The 13731-nt window shown below is 45.4% G+C and overlaps 1 protein-coding gene across 2 annotated transcripts in view; it reads left to right on the top strand.

Moving 5' to 3' along the window:
• The window catches only part of PDCD11 (programmed cell death 11), a 51517-nt gene that overhangs the window by 2086 nt on the left and 35700 nt on the right, over window positions 1-13731 (top strand). For both annotated transcript variants that reach the window (XM_066600889.1, XM_066600890.1), the window contains exons 2-11: window positions 1527-1643; window positions 2802-2930; window positions 5120-5287; window positions 6850-7011; window positions 8950-9073; window positions 10459-10640; window positions 10721-10828; window positions 12403-12609; window positions 12849-12970; window positions 13597-13657. In XM_066600889.1, coding sequence (XP_066456986.1) covers window positions 1539-1643; window positions 2802-2930; window positions 5120-5287; window positions 6850-7011; window positions 8950-9073; window positions 10459-10640; window positions 10721-10828; window positions 12403-12609; window positions 12849-12970; window positions 13597-13657 — 1368 coding nt within the window. In that variant the 5' untranslated portion in view covers window positions 1527-1538. The remainder of the gene's footprint in view (window positions 1-1526; window positions 1644-2801; window positions 2931-5119; window positions 5288-6849; window positions 7012-8949; window positions 9074-10458; window positions 10641-10720; window positions 10829-12402; window positions 12610-12848; window positions 12971-13596; window positions 13658-13731) is intronic.

The following is a 13731-nucleotide window of genomic DNA, read 5'->3' as shown; positions in this document are numbered from 1 at the left end:
ATGTGCGTTAGAGCACTGAGACGCGTTGCCACTGTACCGTCCAGCACAACTGGCATAATGGATTACTTGTTTAATGTGGATGTGGCTGGGACGTGATTTTAACCATCTGACATAACGAGTCATCACTTCTAGGAGGGGGCTTTCTGCTTGCTATACCCCCCTCCTCTCGAGTTAGGGCCATTCTCCTTTCCTGGAACTTTGGTGACATTTATGGTTGATGCTCTACAGTTCGAGCGCAGCTCTCTTTTTATTTACAGTCTTTTGCATTCTTTTCTTTGGTGGAGATTCTCTATTTAGAGAAACCCCCAACTATCTTTACAGGATGTGACTTGTTCACCACACAACCAACCGGCAATCGTTAAGGCGCTCTCTGAACGTTGTTCATTTATTTGACTTTCTTGTTTGCGTTCAGTCGGAGCGATGATTGGTCGTTAGTAGAGATGAGCGAGCATACTCGCTAAGGACAATTACTCGATCGAGCATTGCCCTTAGCGAGTACCTGCCTGCTCGGAAGAAAAGATTTGGCTGCCGGTGTGGGTGAGCGGTGAGTTGCGGCAGTCAGCAGGGGGGAGAGAGGGAGAGAGAGATCTCCCCTCTGTTCCTCCCTGTTCTCCCCCGCCGCTCCCTGCCCGCCACCGGCCGCCGAATCTTTGCTCCCGAGCGGGCAGGTACTCGCTAAGGGCAATGCTCGATCGAGTAATTGTCCTTAGCGAGTATACTCGCTCATCTCTAGTCATTAGCTGTTTACCGAGATATCCTTCATAGAGGGGATCTCCGTGCAAATTTGTTCACAAGTTGTTTTTATGTGAACTTGTTTTGATCACCCAGTGACTACTTTTTTTGGTAAGTTGTGGCTTTTAGACACAACGATTAAAAAATCGTTCAAACAAGTGAAGGTGAATGATCAGCTGGCAACTTATGACTCCTCACCCTGTTGGTGGCCATGTTTACGCTGAACGACTATGGTGAGAATTTGCTCATTTGAGCAATCATCTAATAGTCGTCCCGTGTAGTGTTAGATCACCTGCACACGAATGGATATGCATTGCGCAATCTGCGGTTGGCGTCCGCACCAAATATTGTTCGTTACATACTATGGAAAAGCACACTCGCAGAATCGAATTGCGATTTCCGTGAGCAGAGGGAAAATCGCAATATGCTATATGTTAGTGCAGATTCCACACGGACGGCTTCCGTTGAAGTCGATGGAAGCAGTCCGACCTGCGTCCCTTCTGCAATTGACATTCCAGAAAGGTCGCAGATTCTGCGTCATTGCCTAGTGACGGCGCAGGGGAAAAAATAGAAAAAAAAACCCCTACATTATCCCTGTTCTGATGGCCAGTTTAAGTACTTTGGCTTCAATATCTGGAAGTTGTATGATGAGCATTGCTTGACTGTCAGTGGTCGATCACTCCTAGCTCCGGTAGCCGCACACAGCGTGAAAGCGGCAAACCATTTAAATCCCCTTCCCTGAAATATTATAGACTCCCCTTACTAGTTTGTGATGTATTTTTTTTCTTCTGTAGGCATACACCAAAATGGAGCTTATAGAAGAGAGTTTTCCCCGAGGAGGCGTACAGAAGAAAACCGTAGAGACTGCGGTGAAGAAGAGACCACGAGAAGATGACGACAACCTTTTTTCTGTATGTTGGTGAATTTTGTTTTATGTTTCAGTGGCAGTCTTATTTTAAATCTCCACATCTCCAGCAGGGGTTTTGCGTTCCTGTTCCACTCAGGGTACAGGAAATGGTAATCCCCGGGCCCAAAAGGTTCTGTCTCTGGACTCAACTGAACACCATCGGGCAGACCCCGCTGACTATAGTGGGGTCTGCCCAGCTACCCCACCTTTGAATGGAAGAAAAAGCTCAGAGTGTTCCACCAGGTCTGCAATGGATCCTCCGGCCGGATGTTCCGACACACATGAGAAACCAACTCTGGACTGCCAGAGTTTGACCAATGCTGTCCTCAGCTTTTTGTTAGCAGTCTTATAGAGATGAGTGCGGCACATGTGTTCAAAAGCTGCTCCATTTAGCACGGGGGGCACGGGTTCCCCTTTCTTGTAATCGGTAGGTCGAAGTCTGAATGCTGAGCCCCCCCCCCCCCCATATCAACGCCTATCCATTACACCGTAGATAGGTCAATTATAAAACTTTAACCTTTTCCAATCCACTGTCTGATGTCTTCCAACATTCCAATTGAAGGCTGTACAGCTCCGATGTCGGAAGACGTTCGGCAGAGTATTCTTACTGTATATTACTGGCCGCTCTGTTGTCGGGGGGGGGGGGGCCTCTCCGGCATGACACATACTGCAGTACTGGCTCTAGCCAGCAGATAGCGCCATTGTTTAATGGCAGAAAGAGAAAAAACCCCTAGAAAACCCTGAATCCAAAATTGGATTACAAAGGGTTAAAGTGTCCCCAGTAACATCCACTATTCTCATTATTACGGCTCCAATACATGTCACTGCCCATCTTTCCTTTGTGCGAATACATGGATTTATTTTTCTCTTGTATTGCTGCATAACGAGGTAGACTAGATTTTGCAAGATGTTGTGCCATCAGTACAACCCCTTCCATATATACCCTTATGGAACACATGGGCATCATAAATGGGGACCCTGGAGATTCCATGTAATACTACAAACTCCCCCACATCTGACGACCCCAGGACTAGAATTGGTATAAGCATCCAATTCCAGAAGTTTTTAGAGTTCTGCTTTTACTACTTGTTACATGTATCTGACACTGTATAATCTTAGTTGGTTGCAGCAGAAATGGTATATTAATTTAATGTTCATTTAGACACCCCATGAAGAAGAGGAGATAAAGAAGAAAAAGAGGAAAAAGACTTTAAGTGAGAAACCAAAGACTTTAAAGCCTGAAAAGGAAACCGCATCAAAAGACAAGGCCATCGAATTGCTGAATTATAAGGTGGGTGACTTTTATTCAAAGTAGGGCTGGGCGATATGGCCTAAAAATAACAGCTCAATTAGTTTTAGCCTATGCTAAGTTCACCATTTTAATCTTTATTTTCAGATTTTTGCTTTAATAAAAAAAAATAAAAATTCCAAACCCATTTTGATTAAGTGTTTTAGTATATTCTGGCTTCACCTGGATGTTATGGCTCCTAGTTTAAAAAGTTGGCAGCAAAGTAACTTTTAGTGGCAAAATATAAAAATCCTATATAGTGCTTGTTGTGAGGGTGTTAAATGGGATTTCCGAGTCGTAATAAATTACTCACCAGCCCGATACCCCACTGATACAGCAGTGCTGCTCCAGTCTTCATTGCCGATCTTGCTATGTGTTATGATTTATGATGGTATGTATATGCATAGATTTTCTCTATATAATATGAGAGAACCTCTATTATGATATTGAGAATTACATTGGTTAATAATAGAGATGAGCGAACGTACTCGTTTCGAGTAATTACTCGATCGAGCATCGCTATTTTCGAGTACCTGGCTACTCGGGTGCAAAGATTCGGGGGGAGCGGGGGATGGCGTGGTGGAGCGGGGGGTAGCAGTGGGGAACAGGGAGGAGCTCTCTCTCTAACTCTAACCCCCCCCCCCACTCCCCTCTGCAACCCCCCGCTCACCCACGGCGCCCCCCGAATCTTTTCACCCGAGTAGAGAAGTACTCGAAAATCGCGGTGCTCGAGTGAAAAAGGGGCGTGGCCAAGTATGCTCGCTCATCTCTAGTTAATAACTAATGAAAAATACCACTAAATTTAAGTCCAGGAATGTAGGAGTTAATCATCAGCTGTTTCGTTTGGCTTTAATTGCACATGTTTCTTAAGTGGCATGTTATGTCATAAGGTGATCAAGGTTCTGACGAGAACTGAAATGTGTCCTTTATTTAGCTGGGTATGTAAAGGCACTACTTGAATAAAGCAAGACATGTGTTTCTTCAGTACAATCAGCTTCCCTTTCTCTTCGGAATTCTCGTGTATTAGGGCTTATTCAGACGACCGTATATCAGCCGGGTATTCACGCCCGGCCAATATACGGCGTCCCTCTCTGCGGGGGGGAGGAGGCTGGAAGAGCCGGGAGCAGTGCTCTGAGCTCCCACCCCCTCTCTTCCAACTCTCCACCCCCTCTCTGCCCCTCTGCACTATTTGCAATAGGAGGGCCTGGGATGGGGGCGGAGCTAAGTCTTGGAATTTAGCTCCACCCCACCCCCTCTCATTTCAAATAGTGCAGAGGGGCAGAGAGGAGGCGGGAGCTCAGTGCACTGCTCCCAGCTCTTCCAGCCTCCTCCCCCGCAGAGAGGGACGCCGTATATCATCCGGGCGTGAATACCCGGCCGATATACGGTCGTCTGAATAAGCCCTTATAGTGTGTCCTGAGGATAGATCATCAGTGGTATTCTCCCAGGAAAACCCCTGTAAACTATTCTATCGGGGCAATTTACATGCTTTTGATGCAGTTTTTAAAGCTAAGATTTTTGGCATGCCTGTAGCCATTACAGAACTGGATCTGCAGTCGCTTGAAGTTTAGACGGGAATACTGAATTTACAGCTGTCATTTCAGTCATTGTTTGCTGAGAAGGAGGGCAGAGACCAGTGGCAGCAGAGATCTGTGATTCTCCTGTATATCTCCCTGCCCTAGGGAGGGGTGACATGAATTTTTGTCCATGTTATCACCCCCATATCGCTCAGAGAGCATATTTGCTCTCTGATTGTCATGTAATGGGGTTTTCACCAGAAAAGGAGTGAAATGATGCAGACTTACTCATCTAATCACTCCTTTACATCGTTTAACCCTGCAGATGCTGCAGTCATTGTTGACCGTGGGATTTATTTTTTTCTGTTTTAAAAACTTCTCCCCTTACAGAAGGCTTTAAATATTGAAAAAATAAAAAGAGCAAAAAAACTACTGGTATCGCCACCCTCATAACAACCGGACTTCATTTATTTATTTATTTTTTACACCAAACTTAGTGTTTAGATTTTAATTTAGATCTTTCCATGCTATTGAAGTTGTTCCCCTGCATTGTATCCTGAATTACAGTAGACGTCTTAACACGGCAACAGTCAAGTTTATTCTCTTCCAATGTTTTTAGTATTTTAACAAGTGCTATTATCGTAACTTATGGACCAATTTCTTGTTTATTGGCAGAGCCTCAAGGTCGGCATGTTGTTTCTGGGTTGTGTGAAAGAAGCCCGAGATTTTGAGTTGACTCTTAACTTGCCCCATGGACTCACAGGCTACGTTCAGGCAACTAATATTTGCGAGGCCTACACCCAACTGCTTAATGAGCAGGTGCAAAAGGATGAACCACTGGAGGTAAGAGCTTTGGGCTTTCTCTATGGTCTGTCATAGAGGATCTATCACAGTAGGGCTACCCCATTTATTACTGTGTTCTATGGCATCGGAGTTGCTGCTTCCGTCATGGGTATGAGCCAATCTCCAGCGATCTGAAGGTACAGGACTTCTCCCATGAAATGTGAATGGCCAATCTTGCACACTGATGCTAAAGCAAATGCCTGAATTTAAAGTGATCGCCCAGCTTAAAGAATAAATTCAAATCTGGTCAGTTGCATATGTATTGTGATTGCACAACCCCTTTAACTCAGGGTTGCCAACCTCCTTCAATTTTTTATTTATTTATTTTTTGGACCAAAAATCAAGAGTGGTCCAAATTTTTCAGACAAGTGCCCTGCCTATCTCAGAGGCCACGCCCTCCATAAAATGCCCTTTAATCACGAGGATTCTAAAATTTAGGGTATGCTCACACATAATGGAATTGGTGTAGATTTTCTGCAGCGGAAAATCTGCACCAAGGGCTACGCTCATACAGGCGAGCATGATATTGGGCCGAAAAACTCGCATCGCTGCTGTTAAATCGTGATCCTTAAGGCCTCATGTCCACGGGCAAATTAAGATTTTAAATCCGCAGCTTTTTTTCCCGCACGCGGATCCGCGCCCCATAGGGATGCATTAGACACCCGCAGGTAGTTAAATACCTGCGGATGTCATTTTTTCCCTTTAGGCGCGGATCCGCGTGCAGGAAAAATCCGGACATGCTCCATTTAGGTGCGGGTCTTCCGCGGGCTTCTATTGAAGCCTATGAAAGCCGTCCGGATCCGCAGGAGACCCGTGCCTGAATTAAACTCGCCTGCTCCGGGCGATGCGTGTCTTCCTTCCTTCACTGCCGGAAACTTCTTTCTTCGGCCCGGCGGATGTGCCCGGTGCATGCACGCAGCCGGCGTGCCGAGCACATCCGCCGGGCCCAAGAAAGAAGATCCGGCCGCGGAGAAGGGAAGACACGCACGGCCCGCAGCAGGTGAGTTTATTCTTATTTTCAGCCCTCATGTCTGCGGGGCAGGAGGGAGAATCCGTAGCGGGCCTGATTTTCCCCGTGGACATGAGGCCTAAGTTCGTGTTTCACATGCATGATAGGATCATAAGTGTTTTCCATTGACTTCAGTGGGAAACATCACACTCGCATGCAAACGTTAAAAAAAGTATCATAGATGCTTTTTTAACTCCTGGACACTACAGACAGCAGAAATAGAAGACAGAAGGTTGGCACGTGTTGGTCTGTAGCATATAGGGTGTCAAATACTCAGTGTAAACTTCAGACTGTTTAAAAAGAAAACTTTTGTGTTTTTTTTTTTTTTTCCTGCCGGATACTACAGACAACGAAAAAAATAAAATGTTTTTTTACGGACTGTCCATGAATTCTTGGAGAGTTGGCAACCCTGCTTTAACTGAGCAACCGGTGAACTTAACATCACATCAAAGTAGTAGCAGAAACCAGGCATGGCAGCAGGGACTCGGTGCCTATTACGGTAGTCAGTCCTGCATGTACTCGGCCCTGTCTGAATCCTCTTTTTCTCTTGCAGACTCTGTCGTCGCTCTCTAACCTCTACTCGCCAGGGATGCTGGTTAGATGTGCAGTTAGTAGCCTGGAGACGACGTCTGGGGGCTCCCAAAGCATCAAATTGTCTCTGAACCCCAAAATGGTCAATGCAGGTCTGACACCATCATCTCTGCATACGGGCATGGTACGTCTCCAACATATTAATCTGTTTGACAGGCGGATGAATGCTGGGGATATTATAATGACATGATCAAAGATAGTTAATGGGACGCCAGTAGAGCACAAATGGTACTAGCATCGCCCTAATGTACGACTCTGGAAGCATTATCAATATGAAAGTTTTAGAGAGGGTGCATAATTGGCATATGAGAAGCTGGATGGTTGTATTGACAAATTCCCGCCATCTGGGCCGTTCTGACCTGACTGTTAGGGGGTGTTTGGGACCAGTGGATGTGTGAGGGCACACAAGACGACCACCAGTACAGAGGAGTGTCTGATTGCATGACAAACACGAGCAGCTCTAAGTGGTACTAGAGCCTCCATGCCCGCCCGTATCGCATCTTACATCCAAGCTAGAGGCGGTACAACAGTGAACTAGAGCCTCCATGCCCGCCTGTATCACATCTTGTATCCAAGCTGGAGTTGGTACGACAGGGTAATAGAGCCTCCATGCCCGCCCATATCACATCTGCGACTTAGGGCTGATCATCCTGTCGGTGGCCATGTTGCCATTAAATGACTAGTATTTCAATTTTGAGCAGTTATTCTGCTGATAGTTATCCCCTGTAAAGGTGCCTTTAGAAGAGGAACCAACACTAGCGGAGTTCATTCTCTTCGGGGATTTGGCTTAGAGCCTACTCTTCAAAGCTCGCCCATGTGAGATGGGAAGAGGGATGAGGCTTAAGCTGGCCACACGCACTAGCTGTTGACCTTAGACTTGTTCTAGTGTTGCCCATCTCTCCCGACTCATTATATATATAGATAGATATGCTTGATTAATTCGGTTGAGCATTCATGTTTTTAATTGGGAGATAGGAGTAGGGGCGCCAAAGATTAATGACCATTCATTCGCTCATCGTTCAATTCATGCAAGCATGAAAATCATTGTCATTCGCTAATCGTTTAGTTTAAATACTGATCGTTCAGTCATTCTAATTCACTATGAGTGAACGATTTATCTGCCTGTATAAATGGGCTGCACAAGCGAACTCTGACATCGTTCGCTCTTGCTCGGTATTAAAGCACCTTAAAGGGGTTGTCCCGCGCCGAAACGGTTTTTTTTTTTTTTTCAATAGCCCCCCCCCCGTTTGGCGCGAGACAAACCTGATGCATGTGTTGAAAAAAAAAATCCGGATAGTACTTACCCGAATCCCCGCGCTCCGGTGACTTCTTACTTACCTTGCGAAGATGGCCGCCGGGATCTTCACCCTCGGTGGACCGCAGGTCTTCTGTGCGGTCCATTGCCGATTCCAGCCTCCTGATTGGCTGGAATCGGCACACGTGACGGGGCGGAGCTACGAACAGCGCTCTCCAGCACGAGCAGCCCCATTCAGCACGGAGAAGACCGGACTGCGCAAGCGCGTCTAATCGAGCGATTAGACGCTGAAAATTAGACGGCACCATGGAGACGGGGACGCCAGCAACGGAACAGGTAAGTGAATAACTTCTGTATGGCTCATAATTAATGCACAATGTACATTACAAAGTGCATTAATATGGCCATACAGAAGTGTATACCCCCACTTGCTTTCACGGGACAACCCCTTTAAGTCTCTGCCAGACACCTCTGGTGGTGGATATCTCACAGAGAACAAAAAAGTTGAAAGCCATCTGCATGAACCTCCTTTTCCCCTGACACACTCTGTCGGAGGAGCGTTGGGAGGCTCCCATACATATTAGATGATTTGTCCGGAATTATCAGGTTCGACCGACATGGATGTGTATGGCCAGTTTTCGACTTCTCCCCTCTATCTGCAATTGAGGCTAGGCGGCTTTTAAGCCCCACCGTCTTATCCTCTTTCCACCTGAAAATGGTTGGGTATAGGATAGGACTTCTGTTCTGTCTACCTAATCTCCACAATCCGTCACTGCTTATGTGGTGTGACGTTGTATCTCTTCTCAGCTTCTCTGCGGCTGTGTGTCTAGCGTTGAAGACCATGGATATCTTATTGACCTGGGAATTGGAGGAAATAAAGCTTTCTTGCCTCGTCAAAAGGCTCAAGTGTATCTAAATCAAACCAGTAAAGGTAAGGCCTTGTTAATCAGTCAATCAATGTAATCCTCTAAAGTGGTAACTTTCTCTTAAGGCCCTTTTACACACAACAATCATCGCTCAAAGTTCATCCAAACCACCAAAAATGAGCGATAATCGTTGCATGTAAACGCGGGCGTCATGCTTTTTTTTTTTTTTTTTTGAGCGATGGATTTTAGCTCCACATAAAATCCATGATTGAAAGACTGAGCAGATACATTCCATTTGAATCCATTTTGCTAATCTTTCAAAAGACTACAGGATACAGTGTATTACTTGTGTTTTTGCTTTGCATACATATAATCAGTATACTGTGTACTCTACCAGGAGGAGGATAATGGAATCTGCTGGCAGATGTTTACACAGCTGGGTAGGTGTTTAAACACAAGCCCAACTCAGCAAACAACTAATGGAGGAAAAAGTAGATGATTAAAGGTCCTTTTACATGCAAATGAAGATGATTAAAATGTCAAAGGATATTAAAACCATTAACACTTTATGCAAATACAAGCTAAATCTTCCCATCTTTCCACTATTTGAGAGTTTATATTTGCATGTAAAAGGACCTTTAGACACCTTATAGGCAGCCATTCTATATGAGATGGTCCTAGTCTTTAGAATGGAGATGTCTGAACTTTAAACAAAACTGAGAGCAATACATATAAAGTTCTGGGTCAGGAACGTTTTTTTTTTTCTCCTTACGGAGAGCACCTAGAAGGTGAGTGAGAAGATTTATAAGGCCATTCATGCTCCTCTTGGTAATATGCAAATTCTGACTTGGATTTCAATTCCCAGTCATTGTTACAAGGCTTGTATATAGAGCCTTCCAATAGGTGGCGCTGCAGAGGTATTGTTCCATCTCCCTTATTTATGTAAAGTTCTGGAACACTCCATTAAATGTTATAACAGATGACCTTTTAAGACCCCTTTAAACTGCCCAACAAATTTAAAGAAGTTTCCAGGACTTTTAACTATTGATGACCTATTCATAGGATAGGTCCTCAATAGTTTAATGGCAGGATTTCACCACCTTTGACCCCTGGCGATCAGCTTATATCAGGCCAGTTGCCAGTGGGACAGATTTTGTTGTTGCAGGTATAACTCCCATTGAATTCAATGTATTAGCAACCCGGGACGCTGCATTGTGCATGGAGCTATCCGTCTCCGGCTCTGTCCTTATAAGCAAGCTGCTCATATCAGCTGATCACCAGAGGTCCCGAGCAGTGGACCCTTGCAGATCAATTATTGATGACTTCTCCCAGGGATGGATGAAGTCCCTGAAAACTCTTTTTTTTTTATATAAGAAAGACTTTGTTTAGTGTCCCTTTTAAAATGGCCAGTTTTTTGTGTATTTCTGATCTCCGCATTCTGTGTATGCAGCCGCTTCTCTGTGCGTCGGACAGTATTTAAACTGTGTGATAGACGAAATAAAGAACGATGGCCGACTCGTACGCCTGTCCATCACGCAGTCCGATGTGTTAGCAGCCATCGCCACAGAGGAGCAGAAATGGACCATGAATAATCTTCTGCCAGGTCTGGTGGTCAAAGCTCAGATTCAGAAGGTACAGTTGTCTCCTTCCTCAGGTTGTTGTTGAAGCTCGGTCACCATGGGAGGCCATACTTATTTTTCTTGTTTTTATAGGTTCTGTCTGACCGGATCGTCTTATCCTTCTTGTCCTCCTACACTGGAGTAGTGGATTTTTTGCACTTTGAGTGCAAGAAAGTCAACTCTTACCAGAATGGTCAAACCGTATGTATCCAGAGCTGTAAATCCAAGTCCAGACATGTTAAATGGGGCGTTGGGAGTAAATTTTTTTTTAATGCATGTTAAACTTCTTTTTTGCACATATTAGAAACTGATTAATTTACAGAATTAGGGCGGCTTCACATGAGCGTAATTTGCTGCGTGTTGGCTGGCATGCAGCAAGTACATATAAGACGACTTTTTAACCCAGGAAAATCTTGTCCAAAGTCAGGGGTCATTTTATATGCCGGGAATAAGCTGTAGAAAAAAAATCAATACTCGCATCCCGCGGCGTTCTGCAATGATCTGTGGCTTTTGCAGGCTGTCTCTCCCTCCTCCACACCAACAGAGCGTTGCTCTACCTCATTGAATGGCTGTGATTGGCTAACATGGCGCTGGCTTTCATTGGCTAACGCTGCGCTGAGTTAGCCAATCAGAGCATTAGCTTTCTAGAGGCGGGGCATTCAAGCCCTGCATCCAGAAAGCAATGCTCTGCCGGCGTGGAGTAAGGAGCGACTGCCTGCAGCAGGGCCGTGGGAGGTGAGTATTTATTTATTCTACAGCGTATTCCCGGCGTACAAGACGAAAGTTGGGGGTCGTCTTATACCCCGGAAAATACGGTACATGCTGTTTCAGCTCCACGTGAATAGAGCACAGTTGACTTCTACTAAGGCCTCTTTTACACGTGCGTTTTATTGCGGCTAATTTGCCGTGATAAAACGCCGGCTGGAAAAAACGCGACCATCCGAAGCATTGGATTCCAAAATCGATTGGCCGGAAAAGATGGCGCATACGGTACGCATTCAGGCCAGCTGCTTTTATGTGCAACTGGAGAAGATAGGACTTGTCCCATCTTTTGCCGTAATACGCCAGCCGTTCCCTATAGACTCCTATGACAGCAGTCAGAAAAGGGAATGGGGAGGGAGTTTAGCAGTGGCTTGTGCTGCTAAAGTCCCTCCCCTTGCCAGCACCTCCAATAGGCTTCTATTGCTGCGATCAACCGGCAAGGGGAGGGGGAGAGACTTTAGCCGTGCTAAGGTCTTTTTCCCCGGTCTAAAGAATTCCGGGCTGCCATATGAACTGGCGAGAAAACAGGAGATTTAGCCACAACTTGGTCACGGCTTTCTCTTCATACGATTTTCAGCCTTGATGTGGGTGGCCGAAAATCACAATGCCCGTGTGAAAGAGCCCTGAGGCGGCAGGGAATTACATGACAACTCTACAGAGAAATCTGCAGTGGCAAGTCTTACCAAAACATGGATTTATTGCAAATTTTCCATCAGATGATGCAATAATAGGGGAGGGGGTGGGGGGTGGATCGGGGCTTCTGAAATCTTCAAGAATTGAGTTTTGTTGCATATGTTGACTTCTCCCACAGCAAATGCATGACAGAAATTGTCTGTTTGTCTGCTGACTGCATCCCCTCAGCTTACCGGTCATCACTTGCTATCAAACTGTCTTGCTTGTATAATGAAGGCATAAAAGCTCCCTCAATAAGATTTCGCTATGGTATAATAAAAACTAAAGCCTGCGTCTGCTATTAGGTCTTGTGACAGAATATCTAATGTGCTTCCCTCCAGGTTAAAGCTTGCGTCTTATGGGTTGACCGATCTTCCAAGACGTTCAGACTGTCTCTTCGCAAGTGCTTCTTACAGCCGGGCAGCTCCGTGAAGAGGCTGACCAGTGACTGGATCGGGACCGTACACGAGCGCTGCACCGTGAAGTCTCTGTATAAGAAAGCGGGCGCAATCTGTCAGATCGATGGCGAAACTCTTGGACTTGTGTTTGTAAGTTGAGAGCAAGAATTAAAAAAGGACGCAGCCCATTTTCATTCCTGTTTTTTTTTTTCTCCCCACTTTCAAAAAATCCTAACTCTTTGTTCTTTCACTGACCTAGCTGTGTGAGGGCTTGTGGTTTGTAGCACAAGTTGTGTTTTCCCTTCGTACGATTTTATGTGCCTCACAAGGTACTGCAAAATAGTTTAACTATTTCCATTACGACCAATGCTGCTCTGCTTGCCTTACAGCTGATAAATCTTGGTCTTACCAAGCGGAAAACTCTGGATACGTTTAAAAAAGAAACAGTCCATAAGGGGCGCGTCGTGGGGTTCAGCCCGATGGATGAGATGCTCCTACTGTCATTCAAAGAGTAAGATATTCACTTTTCTTAGATGCACCCGGATGACACTCATGAGTGAAAAGCACAAAAACTTCACTAAACCTGATGTAGAAGGCACATACACTCTCAGTGAAATCAGTCCGTTTTTTACTGACCAGAATCGCCCATGTGACTAAGGCCGCAATCGGATAGGAGTAAGAAGCCAATGTAACGGTTGTGTCCAGTTGCATCCTTTAACAGAATACAAAGATGTGGAGTGAACCCAGTGCCAGCCCTCCATATTGCAGCGGCTGAGTTTGGAGCTGTGGGCATAGCTCCTAATGAATTACAATGGGAACTTTGCCTGTAGTGCCGCTGCAATATCTGCTGCCGGTGCTGACCACACTGACGGCGCGCCCGGAAATCCCAACGGTCAGACACCTGCTGACCTATCCTGAAGACAGATGACAAATAGTAAGAGTCCCAGGCAGCCCCTTAAATCTGCTATGAAGCAAGTAGAAGCACACAGCTGCAGGGTCCGAAATTATATTATACAAATGGGCAATCGCTTGTTATTTACTAATATCTGGATTGTTCTAGTCGATTTGGCAGTATGTTTAGTTGACTAAATTTGTAGTAATTTCCTCTCAAAAAGTTTTTTTTTTTTTTCTCTTCAGAGCGGTTATTCAAGGTCTTTATTTACGACGTGAAGATGTGCAGGTCGGACAGATTCTGGAGGTAAACCTAAGTCCTGGGCTCTGTGATTCTCAATAATCATGGTGTGAATCTGATGCTGGAGTGACTTGCTCTCT

Source organism: Eleutherodactylus coqui, chromosome 4 (genome assembly GCF_035609145.1).
Source record: "Eleutherodactylus coqui strain aEleCoq1 chromosome 4, aEleCoq1.hap1, whole genome shotgun sequence".
Classification (NCBI taxonomy): domain Eukaryota; kingdom Metazoa; phylum Chordata; class Amphibia; order Anura; family Eleutherodactylidae; genus Eleutherodactylus; species Eleutherodactylus coqui.
This window is presented reverse-complemented; position numbering and strand designations above follow the sequence as displayed.